Source organism: Somniosus microcephalus, chromosome 9 (assembly GCF_052327205.1).
Source record: "Somniosus microcephalus isolate GS21.2 chromosome 9, FLI_Smic_1.0, whole genome shotgun sequence".
NCBI classification, from domain to species: domain Eukaryota; kingdom Metazoa; phylum Chordata; class Chondrichthyes; order Squaliformes; family Somniosidae; genus Somniosus; species Somniosus microcephalus.
Window position 1 is genome coordinate 38,028,459 of NC_140995.1, and position 19,524 is coordinate 38,047,982.

Sequence of the window (19,524 nt, forward strand, 5' to 3'; positions counted from 1 at the left end):
GAGGACACAGATTTAAGGTAATTGGCAGAAGAACCAAAGGCGACATGAATAAAACTTTTTTACGCAGCGAGTGGTTAGGATCTGGAATGCATTACCTGAAAGGGTGGTGGAGGCAGATTCAATCGTGGCTTTCAAAAGGGAAATGGATAAGTACCTGAAGGAAAAAATTTGCAGGGCTACGGGGACAGGGCGGGGGAGTGGGACTAGCTGAAGTGCTCTTGCAGAGAGCCGGCACGGGCTCAACAGGCCAAATGGCCTCCTTCTGTGCTGTAACCATTCTATGATTCTATGATTTAGGACAACACTCCATTGTTGCATTTCAGAATGTTTATTTATCAAAATCCTAACATTAGAATATTAATATTTGATTTATTCTTATATTGTCACTGACTTTATCTTAATTTGTAACTTCATAGAAACATTCTGGGAGGCCATGCACATTGTGCTTTTTAAAAATAGAAACCTCTGTCAAACCCAGTACAAAGAAATAAACACCAAAACAATGAAGAATTACCAGTGTAGGAGTCCATGTTAAAAATGTCTTTCAAGCTGGTTACACTTACACAGCTTTACTGTTGTTTACATAGTGAAGTTCTCATCAGATTGCTTTTGAATCCAAATATTTTAGCAGGTATTTGAAATGAGGATTCATGCAAAAAGTAGTTAAATATACTTATTTATTTGGTTGCTTCTAACAGTCTTTATTTTCTTGTTATTTACACATACTCTTCCTGATCAATGAAATTCTGCGGAAGTGGGACGCGTTGTGGCTGAGGGCGTTGATTTTCAGTGTTAGGAACTGGTGCACTATAAACACCATTCCAGTCACACCCTGTTCCACTACACACACCTGGAGTTCCTCTGTGTCCTTGATGTCCTCTTAAGCCTCGTTGCCCTATGTGACCTCGTGGACCTTGCTGCCCTGGCTGTCCAGGTATGCTTGATCCAGACTTTCCACGCTCACCTATATGGTTAGCAACAAAAATAATTTTTAAAAATGCTCAACCACTATTAAAATACACATTAACAAATCTATGATACACCTTACCTCTTGAGCCTTGTGCTCCAGTAAATCCAGGGAGTCCAACACCTTGCGAACCTTGGTCACCTGTGTCTCCATGTTCACCTGAAATGAGAAATGCAGCAAAATGTGAAACACTTTGCAAGAATTCTTTTGCCACAAACACTTTAGTTAATATGGGGTTAACAAACAGCAGGCATCTTCCCTGTTCTTATAGGTTCTAAATAGGTTTCACAATATTATAAGTAGTCCGTCCCTTTGATTGAACAAGTGAATAAGCAACACAACATTTCTTCCAACTGCTGATAGCTCCAAAGAAGATTCAATGACAAAGCATTCCAACATGTGGCAGAGATCTTATAACAAAATATTTTCTAATATTGTGCATGTTTTCTGTGATTTAACAGTCAACAAAAATGTAACACTACAGGAAACTTTCGATTAACCGGCCCCTAAATAACCGGAACGCTCTATCCACCGGCAAAATTCAGGAGTCGGTTCAGGTAACTTTTTTTACTTTTAGTTACTTTTTTTAATTGATTTGTTGTTGTGCAAGGGTGTAACTGAAGCTGTTGCTAAGCTACAGAGATGCTTGCAACATGTGCCGATTGTTTTGAAGCTGTTAGCAACAGGGCTTGTTGCTTTATACGGAGCTCTGAGCTCCGTATCTTTTACTATAGCGTTCGGTTATCCGGAATTGTTGATGAACCGGCAACACGTCGGTCCCGTCCGTGCCGGATACCAGAAAGTTTCCTGTATTACATAAAGTTATAGGAACACAGGAAAGCACAGAAGCAGCAAAAACCGCAACCCACCTGGCTGGTCTCAAAAACGAATACCTCTCCATCAAAAATCTATCCAATTCTCTCTTAAATTTTCCACTCTACCTGGCTCCCTAGACAGCCCATTTACAATCCTTACCACTCTTTGCATATAAAGTAGTTAAATCACAACTGTCATGTGTTTCTAGATTTTGTGACAATCTCAAAGATATCTGAGCTGAATTTACCTATTCCCTTAAGAATTTTGATTTCTTGAACACCCTCCCCCTTTTCTCTTCTCCAGAGTGAACAGTCCTAGGGCTCTCATCCTAGCTTAGATGCCTTAAGCTAGGTATCAATTTAGTTGCTACTTTCTGTGCATATTGGCCCAGATGCAGAAAGCATTCTACTTGTATGGATGGGCTATCTGGTGAGCCAGAAACTCTTAAAAGGGCTGCTACTCGCATTTAAAAGGAGCTTCGCTGAAGACCTAGAATATAGCATTGAAGTGACCAAAGAAAGGAGGGTAGAAAGCAAAGGTACAGGATGCCCCTTTTGAAGAAGTTGACTTTTAGGTGTTTCTCCAAGAGGTTCAGCAAAGGAGGGGTGCTCTTTTAAAATCTGAAGGCAAATCTCCTATTAGAAGCTGTGTTAGGAATGCTTGGGTGGAAGTAGGTGAGTGAATGAATGCAGTCACCCATATTCATATGTTGTGGGAGCAAATATGGAGTTTTCAGGACTCTGGAAAAATGCCATGATGGGAATATCCAAAATTTGTCTACTCTATGTAACCACAGGATGCATGCATAAGCTGTTTTCTCTCAACCTGTTGCAACTGAGGCAGTATGCAAAGCACTCAGCCGGCCTTTCAGTTCTTAAACACATAAACATGCATGACCGTTTTACTGTTGGGCAGACGTAGAAGCATGTTTCAGTGCCAGCAACTGTTGTGTATGTACCTTTAAGAGAAGAACTGATTCTATACTGCAGTACCGGCAGTGACCACCCCTGTATATAAAGCCATAGCAGGTTTCTGTACTTCAGTCTTAAGTTACCCTCTGTTCAGTAAATACCTGTTTTATTGTTCTCCTGCAGTCCGTGTATTATTAAGGCACGGACACTACAGTGTCGACGAACAGGTTCAAACTCACCTGCAGTACTGCATCACCTCACGGGGATCTTTCCCTGAGAAGAAGCTTCTTGGAGGTCGAAGTCAGAGCAACAGGCGTCGACCGCGGGCAACCGCCCAAGGATCCCTCGGAGTTCAGAGAGTTGCAGGAGAGGCTGTGGAGAGCTGGGCTTGGCTCCCCAGTCAAGGTGTTCCAGCAAATCGTGCTGTTGCAGGTAGTGCGCTGACCCTTCCGGACTGCGGCGGGCTCGAGCTCGATCGAGCGGCTCTGCAAAGGGGCCGTGCAGCGTCGTCGGGAGGAAAAGAGAGAGAGAGAGGGTGGAGCGCACAGGGCGCGGTCGGTGCTCAAGAACCGGGCAGCGTAGCGAAAATAAAACAAGGGGAAGGAAAAGTGAGACGCGCCGAAGCCGCGGGTCGCCGCCATTACCCTGCAGAACGCTAGGAGCAGCGTGGCAGCAAGGGGAAGAAGGAAAAGCGCGGGAGGCGCCATTTTATTCCATTGGGGAAGAAGGAAAAGCGCGGGAGGCGCCATTTTAATCCATTGGTGAAGAAGAAAAAGCGCGGGAGTCGCCATTTTAAATCACCCAAGATGCCGAAAAGTGGCAGTATCACTGCTTTCGACAACGAGGTAGAAGACTGGACCACGTATGTGGAAAGAATTGAAGTGTACTGCAAGGCAAATGAGGTGGCCAATGGAAAGAAGGCGTCGGTATTATTACATTTGATGGGCGCGAGAACGTACGGCCTATTGCAGAATTTAATTACCCCAGCTAAACCAATGGAGAAAAATTTTGAAGAGATTGTTAATATCTTACAGGAACACCTAAACCCTACACCGCTGCTGATAGCAGAAAGATTCAAGTTCCATAAAAGAAACCAGCACAAAGATGAGAGCAATGATGACTATCTTACGAACTACGCAAGTTATCGAAGCACTGCCAGTTCGGAGCAGGACTGGCAGACACCTTACGGGATAAGTTTGTCTGCAGGCTCCAGAGTGAAGGAACCCAGAAACGACTACTTTCTGAAAAGGACCTGATGTTAGAACAGGCTTTCAGCGTGGCAGTATCCTACAAAGCAGCAGCACGGGGAGCTGCGGAAATACAACAGAAACCACAAGAATACAGCACTAACGAAATGGCATATGGAGCAGAAAAGTGCTATCGCTGCGGCAGAACAACCCATGATCAGAAGGACTGCTGGTTTAAGGACAAAGTATGCAGGCAATGTGGGAAAATGGGACACATAGCAAGAGTCTGCAGGTCGGGAAAGAAAACCAACACTACAAGAACTACGAAGGAAAAGTACAAGAAAGTAAAGAAATTGACAGACAGTAGTTCGGAAGATCAGGAGAGTGATAAGGACTCCGGGAGCAGGAGACTAAGTTGTCTAAAGTTACACAACATGATCGCAAAGGAGGATCACCGAACCATTTGGGTCACCCTCATGATAGCAGGGTCCCCAGTAAAGATGGAATTGGACACAGGATCAGCCCTAACTGTCATGAATCGACGAGATTATGAGCGGCTATTCTCACACATACCCTTGAAGGACACGTCCATTGTATTGAAGACATACACGGGGCAAAAAGTCTACCCCAGAGGAAAAATAAGGGTGCCAGTTGAATACAACGGCAAGGAAACACAGAAACTGTATCTATATATACTACAAGATGGCGTACCACCATTATTGGGACGTGAATGGATCCGAAAAATACAATTGGATTGGCATTCCATTCAGGCGCTCACTGTGACTGACAAAAAGGATGATGACGTCACACCTGGACGACTGTCAAAAATTCTAACTGACGCCAAAGAGGTGTTCCAACAAGGACTTGGGACTCTAAAAGGAGTAACGCCAATGATAAAAATCGAAGATAACGCAAACCCAAAATTTTTTAAGGCCAGACCGGTACCTTACGCGATCCGCCCAGCCGTTGAAGCAGAGCTGGAGAGTCTGGAGCATTTGGGTGTGCTGTCCAAGGTGGACTGGAGCGAGTGGGCCACACCCATTGTTCCTGTAATGAAGAAATCATTGAGCAGCACGCCTGGGGAACTGAAGAAGGTTCGCATCTGTGGGGACTTCAAGGTAACTGTGAACCCAGTCCTGCACACAGTACAATATCCACTTCCGCGGATAGAAGATATTTTCGCCTCACTATCTGGAGGGAAACGTTTTACAAAGATTGATCTGGCCCAAGCGTATCTACAAATGGAGGTGGAAGAAGCATCTAGAAAATACCTCACGATAAACACTCACAAAGGCCTTTACCAGTACAATCGACTGGTATTCGGGGTAGCATCAGCCCCGGCTATTTGGCAGAGGGCGATGGAACAAGTCCTGCAAGGGATCCCGGGGACCCAGTGTTATTTGGACGACATCCTGGTGACGGGCGAAAATGACAGTGAACACCTTGCCAACCTGGAGCAGGTGCTCACGAGATTACAGGAATATGGGCTACGAGCCAACCGCCCCAAATGCGAGTTCTTCAGGAGACAAATCTCGTATTGTGGCCACATGATTGATGAGGAAGGGTTGCATAAGTCGCCGGACAAGATTGAGGCTGTAGTCAAGGCTCCAGCACCGGAAAATGTGTCGCAACTGAGGTCATTCCTTGGGTTGGTGAACTACTACCATAAGTTCTTGCCGAATTTATCTATAATTCTGCACCCACTGAATGCCCTGCTGCAAACTGGAGTAACATGGAAATGGAGTGATGAGTGTAAGCGTGCCTTTCAGAAATGTAAATGCCTAATCACTTCAAAAGAAGTATTGGCCCACTACAATCCAACACTACCGATTCGGTTAGCATGTGATGTGTCTCCCTACGGCATCGGAGCGGTGCTGTCACACAAATTCCTTGATGGTTCAGAGAGGCCAATAGCCTTTGCGTCGCGCTCGTTAACCTCAGCCGAGCATAACTATGCCCAGATTGACAGGGAGGCCCTCAGCCTGGTGTGGGGGGTGAAGAAGTTCAATCACTATCTGCACGGGCAGAAATTCACCCTACTGACTGATCATCAGCCTCTGGTCTCCATTTTTAACCCGAAGAAGGGCGTTCCGGTGATGACGGCGCAACGGCTGCAAAGATGGTCACTTTTTCTAGGGGCACATCAGTACGACATAGAGTACAAGGGTACGAAACAGCATGGAAACTCTGATGGGCTGTCGCACCTACCGTTGCCTATGGTAGAGGAAGGACCTGCAGTGGACTCTGTTGAGATATTCCATGCGACCATAGTCAAATGTCTACCTGTTACAAACTCAAGTATAGAGAAGGAAACCCGAAATGACCTGACACTCTCTCGGGTCTATGATTTGACGGTGAAGGGATGGCCAGCACATGGCGACTCACTGTTGCCAGCATTCTCGCCAAGGAGAGAACAGCTGTCAGTGTGCCGGGGGACCTTGATGTGTGGATCCCGAGTGGTAATTCCATCCAAGTTGAGAGATAGAGTGCTCAATGAGCTTCATGAGGGTCATCTGGGAGGGGTAAAAATGAAGAGCCTAGCCAGGGCGTTTGTGTGGTGGCCGGGAATCGATAAAGAAATCGAGGATATGACCAAGAGATGCACAGGATGCCAGAAGGTCCAAAACGCTCCACCACAGGCCCCGCTACATCCATGGGAGTGGCCCTCATCTCCATGGCAACGGGTACACATTGATTTTGCTGGTCCATTTATGGACTCAATGGCCTAGAAATTCACTATGGCCCCGCCAGCTGGCTAGCGCCCAAAAGTTAGCGCTGGGCACGGAGCCAGTTGCGACCGTCAGATATTCAGTTTTTGCGCCCCAAGTCGGAACCGGGCGCTATTCCAGGGTGTGCCCGCCCCCGCTTGGGGCGCTGAAACTGAATTTCAGCACTCTAGGTGCCGCTGCGACACCCGATGCGGTGCGGCAGGCTGCGGTACTGCAGGCCTCCTCCTTCTCTTAAGGTGGAGGTGCCTGCAACGGGGAGATCGCCGCTGGATTGTGCCGGCAAATGAGCCCGGCACCACGGAGAAGTGCCGGGCTCGCGGAAAGCAGCCGGCAATGCTGCGGGGGGGGGTCGTGGAGGAGGCCGGGGAAGGAGGTGCGGGCATGCGGCCGCCGAAAAAGCAGCCGGCCGCACCTCCACCTTTATGCGCCCCACTAAGGCTGCAGTAAGGCCCTGGTCTCCGGATGTTAGTAGCGGCCGCCACGGAGGAGGCAGCGACAACTGAATATGGGCGTCGGGCCGGCATCGGGGCGGAAACGGGGCACTGCGCACACCGATGACGTCATCGGTGCTGGCGCAGCGCTACTGGCTACCGCCGCCATTACCGCCGAGCTCAATATCAGCGCAACCTCCTCTATTGGCGCAGAAGCCCTCTTTGGGCAGTAACTGGCCGCAAAGCTGGCAGCGCCTTACTGAATTTCTAGGCCATTGGCCTAGAAATTCACTATGGCCCTGCCAGCTGGCTAGCGCCCAAAAGTTAGCGCTGGGCGCGGAGCCAGTTGCGACCGTCAGATATTCAGTTTTTGCGCCCCAAGTCAGAACCGGGCGCTATTCCAGGGTGTGCCCGCCCCCGCTTGGGTCGCTGAAACTGAATTTCAGCGCTCTAGGTGCCGCTGCAACACCCGATGCGGTGCGGCAGGCTGCGGTACTGCAGGCCTCCTCCTTCTCTTAAGGTGGAGGTGCCTGCAACGGGGAGATCGCCGCTGGATTGTGCCGGCAAATGAGCCCGGCACCACGGAGAAGTGCCGGGCTCGCGGAAAGCAGCCGGCAATGCTGCGGGGGGGGGTCGTGGAGGAGGCCGGGGAAGGAGGTGCGGGCATGCGGCCGCCGAAAAAGCAGCCGGCCGCACCTCCACCTTTATGCGCCCCACTAAGGCTGCAGTAAGGCCCTGGTCTCCGGATGTTAGTAGCGGCCACCACGGAGGAGGCGGCGGCAACTGAATATGGGCATTGGGCCGGCATCGGGGCGGAAACGGGGCACTGCGCACACCGATGACGTCATCGGTGCCGGCGCAGCGCTACTGGCTACTGCAGCCATTACCGCCGAGCTCAATATCAGCGCAACCTCCTCTATTGGCGCAGAAGCCCTCTTTGGGCGGTAACTGGCCGCAAAGCTGGCAGCGCCTTACTGAATTTCTAGGCCAATGTTCCTAATCGCTGTGGACGCCCATTCGAAATGGCCAGAGGTCATCAAAATGTCCTCCACCACCACGGAGAAAACTATTGCAGTCCTACGGACCATCTTCGCCAGGAATGGCTTGCCAGAACAGATTTGCTCCGACAATGGGCCACAGTTTGTGTCCGAGGATTTCCGGAGGTTTCAGAGGAATAATGGGGTGAAACATTACACATCTGCCCCATATCATCCAGCCACAAATGGATTGGCTGAGAGGTTTGTTCAGACCTTTAAAAAGGCAATAAAGGCAATGGCCCAGAACTTGGTGTCGGGGGCTTGCCGCGCGTGCAAGCCCCCGATGTGCACTTACCCGGCGCGCCGACATCTGAAACCTGGCCCGCAGTGGATTTCCTGTCAGTGGCTCGGTTCTGATGTCGGCGCGCTGTGCTAACCTGACCCAGCGGCGTAGTTAGTGCGATGTGCCGGCTGGGATCAGGTGAGCACTGTTCAGCCAATCAGGGGAGGGGAAACTTCATTCATAAGTTTGAGAGTAAGAACTGTCAAACTCATGAGAAGTACTGCGCCCCAAAACACTACTTAAACTTTAAATAAAATTTTAAAAAACATCCCAATCATTAATATAAGTATAAATAAGTTTAAAAAAATAATTTAAACAATAATTTTTTTTTTTGCAAAAAAATAATTTTTAATAAAAAGGGTCTAAAACTAAACTTACCTTATTGTAGATTCTTTAAAATAATAAACCGGGGAAAAAAAATTCTAAATTGCACTAAAACACCACTTACCTGTAAAAATAAATACTTACGTGTGCTTTTTACAAGCGTAAAGACCGGAGGCCTTTACACATGCGCAAATCCCCCAAAACAGAGGAAATCCAAGACGCACGCGCTGCCCCCTACAGCGCACGTGCTAGCCTCTTCACCTCTTGGGTTAGAGGAGAGGAAATGCCGGTTTTCAGCGCATGCGCTGTGCATGCTGAAAACCGGCATTTCCTCCGGCCAGACGCGTGAGTACCCCTTCCGTACTCACGCGTTTGGGGAGGAATTACTGTCCCATTGTATAACAACGACATACCACTACAACACAAAGTGGATAATTTCTTGTTTGCTTACTGGAATGCGACACATGCAGTCACCAACCAAGCTCCAGCCATAATGTTCTTCAACTGAAGGCTAAGATGTCGCCTGGATTTGCTCAAACCAAACATAAGACGAGATGTTGAGGATAAGCAATTCCAGCACATAAATGAGAAGCCAACCAGGAGCTTCAAGATAGGGCAACCAGTCTTGGCCCGCGACTACCGAACAGAAAAATGGCAGCCAGGAACGATATGCACACAGCAGGGACCACTAATGTATACAGTGGACGTTGGAGAGAGCATCGTGCGACGCCATGCTGACCAGATTCTAGAGTCACAGGAACAAGCCAAACCCATACCACGAGCAGGTGCACCTGGTAATCAACCCGAAGTACAGATTGCGTCTACCTCAGAAGCAGTGGTATTGGAAGCTGACGAACCAACCAATGACAATGAGCCAGAATCAACTCCGCCACAAGAACAGGATACTCGAGAAAGGCACTATCCAGTCAGGATCAGGAACCCTCCTCAAAGACTGAACTTATAAATGATTATTTCAGTTGATGTATATAGTACAGAGAAAATTGTAATTGTAATTAGTTATTATTTAGTTGTTAAATGAATGTTATGTACTGTTTATCTAAAAGGGGAGGAATTGTTGTGTATGTACCTTTAAGAGAAGAACTGATTCTATACTGCAGTACCGGCAGTGACCACCCCTGTATATAAAGCCATAGCAGGCTTCTGTACTTCAGTATACCTGTTTTATTGTTCTCCTGCAGTCCGAGTATTATTAAGGCGCGGACACTACAGCAACAACTATCACATTTAAATCTTGTAAGTTAGGACTGCAAGCACACTGTCCACTGAAGCTACTTGCATGCTGCTTGCTCATAGATTCACACAAAGTGGCATAGGAACATAGGATTAGGAATAGGCTATTTAGCCCCTTAAGCCCGTTCTGCCATTCAGTGAGATTATGGCTGATCTGTGACCTAACTCCATATATCCGCCTTTGCTCCATATCCCTTAATATCTTTGGTTAACAGAAAGCTATCAATCTAAGATTTAAAATTAACAATTGACCTAGCATTAGCTGTCATTTGCGGAGAGAGTTCCAAATTTCTACCACCCTTTGTAGAAGTGTTTGCTAACTTCACTCCTGAAAGGCCTGGTTCTAATTTTTAGGCTATGTCCCCAACCAGTGGAAATAGTTTCTCACTATCTACCCTATCAGTTCCCCTTAATACCTTGAAAACATTGATCAAATCATCCCTTAATCTTGTAAATTCCAGGGAATACAACCCTAGTTTGTGTAAACTCTCCTTGTAATTTAACCCTTGGAGTCCAGGTATCATTCTAGTAAATCTACGTTGCACTTCCTCCAAGGTGTGGTGCCAAAACTGAACATAGTACTCCAAATGTTTTTTAAAATTTATTCCTGGGATATGGGCGTCGCTGGCAAGGCCAACATTTATTGCCCATCCATAATTGCCCTTGAGAAGGTGGTGGTGAGCCGCCTTCTTGAACTGTTGCAGTCCTTGTGGTGAAGGTACTCCCAAAGTGCTGTTAAGGAGGGAGTTCCGAGATGTTGGCCCAGCGACGATGAAGGAACAGCAATATATTTCCAACTCCGTCGAAAGTGTTTGGGGAGTCAGGAGGTGAGACACTCATCACAGAATACCCAACCTCTGATGTTGATGGTGGAGGATTCGGCGATGGTAATGCTGTTGAATGTCAAGGGGTGGTGGTTAGGCTCTCTCTTGATGGAGATGGTCATTGTTTGGCACTTGTGTGGCGCAAATGTTACTTGCCACTTATCAGCCCAAGCCTGAATGTGGTCCAGGTCTTGCTGCATGCTTCATTATCTGAGGAGTTGCAAATGGAACTGAACACTGTGCAATCATCAGCAAACTTCCCCACTTCTGACCTTATGATGGATGGATAGAGGAAGGGTCATTAATGAAGCAACTAAAGATGGTTGGGCCTTGGACACTGCCCTGAGGAACTCCTGCAGTGATATCCTGGGGCTGAAATGATTGGCCTCCAACAACCACAACCATCTTCCGTTGTGCTAGGTATGACTTCAGCCAGTGGAGAGTTTGCCCCCGGTTTCCCATTGACTTCAATTTCACTAGGGCTCCTTTATGCCTTTTGGCATCATTACCGTGGGACCCTCTATCATTTGGGTCCGTGGGACCAGTTGGACAGGGAGCCAGATCTCTGAGTGAAACGGTGGACTCCCGGCCATTAGGGTACCGCACGTGCGTGTAAGTGGGATTAACGTCCGTGAGTTCCACCTCATCGACGAGGGGATTGGACGAATCTTCGGAGCAGCATGGGGCCTGGAGCTGCCAATCATGATGGTAGGGACGTCCCATGAGTGGAGCGACGCTGGAAGCTGAAGAATCGCTCGTGAGGAGTGATATTGGTGAATGTAGAAAGAAGAGACCTGATGGAATGCAACACGTCAGGGAGCATAATCTCCCACTGCTGGTCTGGTAGGTTGCATGACCTCAGTGCAAGGCGAACAGCGTTCCAAATGATAGCGTTGTATCTCTCAACCTGTCCATTACCGATGGGATGGTATGGTGTCATTTTACTTGTGGCGATTTCCCGTTGGGAAAGATAACTTTTGAGTTCGCTTGACATGAAGGAGGGACCCCGATCGGAGTGGATGAAATTGGCCGTACCGCAAAGGGAAGACTTGTTCAAGGCATTTGATCACTGGAAGTAAGCATATTGGGACAGGGGAAAGCGTGAATATTCATCCACCATAGTAAGTAAGTAGGTGTTTCGCGTTGAGGAAGGCAATGGCCCTTTAAAGTCAATGCTGAGTCGCTGCATAGGCTGCATAGCGTGTATGAGCGAGCCATCCGATGGACAGAAGAATTGCAGTTTTAATTCCGCACAAATTCTACAGGAGGAGCATGTTCTTTTCACATCTTCCGTAGAAAATGGGAGATTTTTAGATCATACAAAGTGTAACATATGGGTAACGCCAGGATGGCATAAGTCAGTATGAAGATCTGCAAGAGACGAAGTTGACATAGAAGAGCAGAATGCCCGCGTGAGTGCATCCGGGGCCACATTCTCTTTGCCGGGTCGATAATGTATGGTGTATCCAAAGGCGGCCAATTCCATCCTCCAGGGTTGTATTTTGTTATTCTTGATCTTAGTGCATTTCCGGTTATCCAGCATAAAGGCCACAGAGCGCTGATCGGTTATAAGTGTGAAATGGCGACGAGCGAGAAAATGACTACATTTACGTACAGCTTCGATGATGGCTGTAGCCTCCTTCTCGACAGGAGGATAATGGAGCTCGCTACCCTGCAAAGTTCTGGACAGAAATGCAATGGGTCGACCACCTTGATTCAAGGTAGCAGAGATCGCCACCTCTGATGCATCGCACTCGACCACGAAAGGAAGATTTTCATCAATGGAACGAAGCGTGGCTTTTTCCAGTTGTCGCTTGAGGAGGTTGAAAGCTGAAATAGCCATTGCCTCCAATGGAAATTATTTTGCGTGAAGCAGGGGCTGGATCTTGTCGGAGAAGTGGGGTATCCACTTCGCATAATAGACGAACATGCCAAGTGCCCGACGAAGAGAGCCAAGATTCGTAGGGGGAGGGAGCTCCTGAAATGGACGAAGTCGCTCTGGATCCGGTTTGATGACACTGTTGCCCACCCAGTAGCCAAGGATGTTGACTGATGGTACTGATTTCACAGATTTGGACTCATTTAAGGTTAAGTTGCGACGACGGAGAACGTCAAAAAATTTCTGGAGATTGGCATCATGCTCCTTCTGGTCATGACCAGCAATGGTGATATTATCTAGATATGGGAAAGTGTCCGTTAAGTTCTCCTGTTTCACTAGGCTGTCCATTGCCCATTGAAAGACGGCCACCCCATTGGTGACCCCAAATGGAAGGCGACAAAACTGATAAAGCCAACCATTGGCCTCAAAAGGCCGTATACTTTTTGTCAGAGTCCTTTAACGGTACTTGAGAATATGCGCTCTTTAAATCAAAAGTTGAAAATACCTTGTAGTTGGCAAATTTATTGACCATGTCATCGATGTGTGGTAGTGGGTAGGCATCCAGGTCAGTATACTGGTTAATAGTTTGCGAGTAATCAATGCAAAGACATTTCTTGTGATGCTTCAGAGGATTTTTAACAACGATGACTTGAACCTGCCAGGAAGATGAACATGGCTCAATGATACCGTTAGCTAGAAGGCAAGAGATTTCTGCCTCAATAAAGGATCGATCATCTTGGCTGAAACGTCGTGATTTAGTGACCTTGGGCTTACATCAGGGGGAAAGATTGGCAAACAAGGAGGGCTCGTCAAGCGAAGCCACCGAAAGCGCACAAAACGGTACTTTGGAAATAGTAAGCTCCGGCTTTGACCCTCCAAACTCGAAAGTGAGTCTTTTGTGTTGTTTCTGGAAATCCTGTCCCAGGAGCACATCACTGCATAGGTTTTTGAGCACCCCGAGCCGGGTGGAGAAATAAGTGCGGCCATTGAGAATAAGGTCGACAAGACAAAAGCCGGAAGAATTGGTGGTCAGTGTCGTCAGCGCCATTGCAATTTCCCTGTCCGAGGGGTAAATACGCAGTTTTAACTTACTGACAGCCCGCTCACTAATGAAGCTGTCAGAGCTGTATGAGTCGATTAGTGCGCTCAGAATGTGTCCATTTAGCGAAACCTTCATGGCTGCATGGGACAGACTTTGGGGGAAAACAGCTGTGATGGGAGGAGGGGCAGTTTTACCCTTGACAGCTGTAACCCTAGTAGTGGTTCTTGGGGGAGGAGCAGTTTCATAGATAGCAGTTGTAAAACTAACAGGAGCTCTCGACCGGTATACCTTAGAAAAGTGGCCTTTCTTACTAACAGAGGCTCTTGACTGGCATACCTTAGAAAAGTGACCTTTCTCGCTACAATGATTGCAGGTTGCATTACGAGCAGGACAAAATTTCCTATAATGGAACGCACCTCCACAGAAGAAACACTTCCTTCCAGATTGCCAAGATGCCGCTAGGGCAGGGTCGTCATCAGTGAAGGCTTCTAGGGTAGGGTTGTCATCAGCCAGGTTGGAGTCATCACCCGTGAGGGCTTCCGCCCGAGGCCTATCGAAGAAGTCACTAAAAGTGATAGCAGCAGCCCGTGCATGTGGTGAAAGATAGGTATCTGCATTCCTCTTTGCTAAGTCCAGAGAACATGCCTGGTCATAGGCAGCCTGTAACTTGAGGGTTTTATTCTCCAACAGATGCTGACGTATGAAGGGAGACGCAATCCCATTAATAAAGGAATCACAAATTAACTCCTCCTGGTACCACTCAGCTGTGACAGCTTTAAGATTACAATCCTTGCTGAGCCTGCGAAGTTTCTGAAGGAATTCATCAAGTGATTCTCCGGGTTGTTGTCGAGTTGTGGCCAGTAGATGCCGAGCAAAAATTTTGTTTGGGGACTTGACATATAGTTGCTGTAGTATTTGGATAGCGGCGTCATAGTCTACACAGTCTTCGATATAGTCAAACACATGAGGGGATACATAATTAGCAAGCATTCGTAACTTATTAGGAACATTCTCACCACACTCCTCAAGGAAGGTACAATACCAGTGTTTCCATACCTTAGCAGCTGTAAGTGAATTCGGGTCCAGGTCGAAACGGGCAGGTCTGAGTAGTTTCTCCATGATGGATCGATTACTTCATCTAAATTCCCTTCTATGGTTTGAGTCGTAGCTGGCTGTTCTCAAAATCACCCAGAGCGTGGAGTCGATATCAAGTTGATTAAATTGACGTAATAAAACTCACTATGCACTTGGTTTGAGTATAAAGCAAGGCTTTAATCAACTTGTTTCAAAACATGGAGGTCTAGTTATCTTTCTCTAGTTCCTGTTTAAAAAATGTCCTGGGCAAGCTGGGCCCACGCCCAAGTATTTATACTCATTGGACGGCGCCACCAGCTGGCCGTCCAGTATTATTTCATGAGTCTTTCTTCATGGATCATAAGATTCATAACAACCAGTATTGTCATGGACAGATGCATCTGTGAACTGGTGAGGATGAGGTCAAGTAGGTTGTTCCCCTCGTTTTGGTTCTCTCACCACCTACCACAGGCCCAGTCTGGCAGCTATGTCCTTCAGGGCTTGACCAGCTCGGTCAGTAGTGGTGCTACCGAGCCACTCTTGTGATGGACTTTGAAACCCCCCCACAAAGAGTACATTCTGTGCCCTTGCTACCCTCAGTGCTTCTTCCAAGTGGTGTTCACCATGGAGAATTTAACAGCTAAGGGAGGGCGGTAGGTGGTAATCAGCAGGAGGTTTCCTTTCCCATGCTTGACCTGAAGCAATGATGACTACTCCCAGTGCCACTCCCTCCCGTATGCCACTGTGCCACCACCTCTGATGGGTCTGTCTTGCCGGTGGGACAGGACATACCCAGGGATGGCGATGGGGTCTGGGAATTGGCTGACGACATTGTGTGTGAGTATGACTATGTCAGGCTATTGCTTGACTAGTCTGTGGGACAGCTCTCCCAATTTGGGCACAAGTCCCCAGATTTTGGTGAGGAGGACCTTGGCAGGGTCAACTGGGCTGGGTGTGCCTTTGTCATGTCCAAAGCCGGTGCCTAGGTCGATGCTGGGTGGTCCATGTGGTTTTATTCTTATTATTGTTTTTCATAGCAGTTTGCTACAACTGAGTGGCTTGCTAGGCCATTTCAGAGGGCAGTTAAGGGTCAACCACATTGCTGTGAGTCTGGAGTCACATATAGGAACGGCAGATTTCCTTCCCTAAAAGACATTAGTGAACCAGATGTTTTTTTACGACAATCCTGTAGTTTCATGGTCACCATTACTGATACTAGTTTTTTATTGCAGATTTATTTAATTAACTGCATTTAAATTCCCCAGATCATTAGTCCAGGCCTCTGGATCACTAGTCCATAACCACTATGCTACCGTACCGTTAGGTGTGGTCTAACCAGGGCTTTGCATAGCTGTAGCATGACTTCTAACCCCTCATATTCTAGTCCTCTTGATATAAAGGCCAGCATTCCATTAGCTGATTTGATTATTTTTGTACATGTCCATGACATTTTAATGATCTATGTACATGGACCCCATAAATCTCTTTGGACTCCACTGCTTCTAGCTTTTCACTATTTAGAAAGTACTCTGATCTATCCTTTTATGTCCAAAGTGGATGACCTCACACTTGTCCATATTGAAATCCATTTGTCACAGTTTTGCCCATTCACTTAATCTATTAATATCTCTTTGTAATTTTATGCTTCCATCTACACTGCTTACAAAGCTGCCTATCTTTGTGCCATAGGCAAACTTGGATATGTGACTCCCTATCCCATCATCTAAGTTGTTAATAAATACAGTGAATAGTTGAGACCCAACACAGATCCCTGTGGGACACCACTAGTCACATCCTGCCAATTACAGTACCTGCCCGTTGTCCCTACTCTCCTGCTGCTCAGCCAATCTCCTAACCAGGTCCATAAACATTCCTCTGTCCACTACTTTAGTCACCGCTTCAAAAAATTCAATCAGGTTTGTCAAGCATGACCTACCCTTTACAAATCCATGCTGGCTCTCGGATCAGCTGAAAATTTTCAAGGTGTTCAGTCACTCCATCCTTAATTATAGACACTAGTAATTTCCTGACAACAGATGTTAGGCTAAATGATCTATAATTTCCTCTCTCAACTTTCTTAAATTGCAGAGTGACATCTGCAATTTTCCAATCTAAAAGAACAGTTCCTGAATCGAGAGAACTTTGGAAGATCGTAGTGAGGGCAGCTGCAATGTTCTCACCTACTTCCTTTAAAACCCTGGGTTGAAAAACATCTGGTCTTGGCGATTTGTCACTCTTCAGTGCCATTATTTTCTTTATTACTGTTAATTTACTTACATTAATTCTGTTAAGTCTCCATCCCTGATTCAATGGGCTGGATTTTACCAACCTCGGCGGGTCCATGGCGGGAGACATCGGTGGTGGGTCCCGGCCTCGCTGCTGGCTCCAGCCCACTGTCCAAAATGATTTTCCCCTGATTGGGCTTGTTAAGCCTGCCCAGCACGTTTGCGGCCAATCGAAGGAAGCAAGTTTCATGACGTCATTCGATGACGTGTCATCAGCCAGTTTCCTTCAAGGGACCATGCGGAAATTTATTTTAACATTTGTGCTGTCTACAGCATTGAGGTGCTGCAAACACTGACAAGCACTGCACAGAGGTGCACGGCTGCACCCAGGCTCTCCCATATGCTTATTGAGGGAGTCAAAGCATGCAGGGAGGTTCTCTTCCCTTCCAATGGGTGGAAGAGACCTCCCCAGGAGACCAACACAGTCTGGTTGTACATTGCACAGGAGGACACAAGCAGGGATGTCTTCAGGAGGAGCAGGCTGCAGTGGCGCAAACCTTTCAATGATCTCAGTAGATCATGAAACGTTACTACAAAGCCACACTCAACCTCATCCTGCTGAGCCACTCATCATATCCCCATCACTCTACCTTCCCTACCCTTCTCCTGCACATCCGTCCTCACACCAACTTACCTTGCACCCCCACCCATCCCTCTCTATCTACATTATCACTTCTCCATCTCACTAGCCACCCCTCACACTCACCCTCATCCTAATCCAATCATACCAACTAAAAACACACAAGGATAGGCACTTGGGTGTTTTATGCAATGTTTATGTAAAGTTTCTGTTAATGTGGTGTCAAACATTGAAACCTTTATTTTGAACACTTTGCGTTCTTGGACAGATCTGTGTGCATCTTTGGAAGTGGTTTAGTGAGTTGCGGTGAATGGTGAGACATAACGGTACCCCCCGCAATGGTCATGAGTGTGAAAGGAATGGCTTGGGCATTGTAGGGATGCTTTATGATGTTGGTGTGGGGTGGTGCCAACCTGGCGCATCATGTGGCAGCCAGGGTGTACAGCATCAAGTGAAGTAAATCTGGCCATGGTGAGGCCATCCCTGGCCTCCTGGACAGCAATGTAGTCGGGTGCTGATGCCCTCTGTCCTGTGCAGCATCAGTTGATTGCGGCAAAGTTGTTGTTGTTGTTGGTGCTGCTGGTTTGCCTGGTGCTGTTGGTGTTGGGGTTGATCGTGGTGGGATTCTGAGGCCCAATGTGAGATAGTTTCAAGGGCACCGATGCTGATGTAATAGATGGCATGTTAACTTGAGATGACAGAAGCAACCTGTCAATGGTGAAAAAGTTTGTTCCAATGAGGGGACACTGAATAAAGAGTTTGCCCTAAACTCTTGCAACCTGCATAAAGCTCACTCTGTCTTCCAAATGCAGTAAGCAACTGCTTCTGAGCTTGGAAAGTGAACAGCTGTGAGATAGGAGTTCTTTAGAACATTTTCAGCTGTCAGGTAATGAGATGATTCCATGGCCATTCAAATCCCGCCCTGCTTACCTGACATAATCCCCTGAAGGTGAGCTGAAAATAGTTCTTAATCCTCTGTTAACAAGGTCATAATGACCTGAATTGCCTCCCCCGCCGCTGCATGTCGGATCTGCTCAGCGCTGACATACCCAACATTTGGGAAAGGCACGTGGCGACAGGTTGACAGCAGGGTCCCGAACCGGTCAAAAAAATAATTTCCCACCTGACCCGCCATCGATCGTGCCCGCTGACCCCCCCCCTCAAAATTATCCCTAATATTAGATTCCTTGGAATGTCCGGCATGATATCCTCTTCCTCTACTCTAAATACTGATGTAAAGTTATTATTTAACATGTCTGCCATTTCCTTATTTTCATTTATATTATCATTATTATCAGTTTTTAAGGGGCCCACATTCCTCTTAACCACCCTCTTTTGCCTAATATAATTGTAGAAGATCTTCGTATTGATTTTGATATCCCTTGCAAGTTTCTTTTCATACTCCCTTTTTGTAGCTCTTACTATCTGTTTTGTCACCCTTTGCATCTCGCCCGTTTGCCAGGATCTGTGCTATTTTTTGCATTCTTGTGTGCTTTTTCTTTTAGTTTTATGTTGTTTCTTATCTCTTTAGTCCTCCATGGCTGCTTTTTTTTGGCCAGAGGGAGCCCTTTCAACTATCACTTACTGACTTGCGACAAGGTGACTGCCCTTCAAATTACCATAGAGTGAGGGCAAGAGGGACAGGCCAGAAGCCTTCCCTAAGGTTCAGGCTAGTACCATATTTTGCTAATTGTTGTTTTTCCCCATTATTCAATCACTCACTCATTCATTGGCTAATACTGCAGCATAATACACAATCGTCTAGATGTGCCTTTTGGCCGTTACACTAGTGGAAGTGTGACAAGTTGGGACTTGGAATCACTGCATGCATGCACCAAAGAACACTATGATTTTTCCATATGGCAGGTTTACCCAAAGTGCGGGGCTGTATTGAAGGCCATATT

General features: G+C 47.0%; 1 protein-coding gene across 2 annotated transcripts in view; it reads right to left on the bottom strand.

The window, feature by feature from the left end:
- Window positions 1-660: 660 nt before the first annotated feature.
- LOC147112344 (uncharacterized) overlaps window positions 661-19,524 on the bottom strand; it is a 94,977-nt gene continuing 76,113 nt past the window's right edge. For both annotated transcript variants that reach the window (XM_085998267.1, XM_085998266.1), the window contains 2 exons: window positions 1,049-1,126; window positions 661-964 (listed from right to left, as the gene is read on the bottom strand). In XM_085998267.1, coding sequence (XP_085854393.1) covers window positions 717-964; window positions 1,049-1,126 — 326 coding nt within the window. In that variant the 3' untranslated portion in view covers window positions 661-716. The remainder of the gene's footprint in view (window positions 965-1,048; window positions 1,127-19,524) is intronic.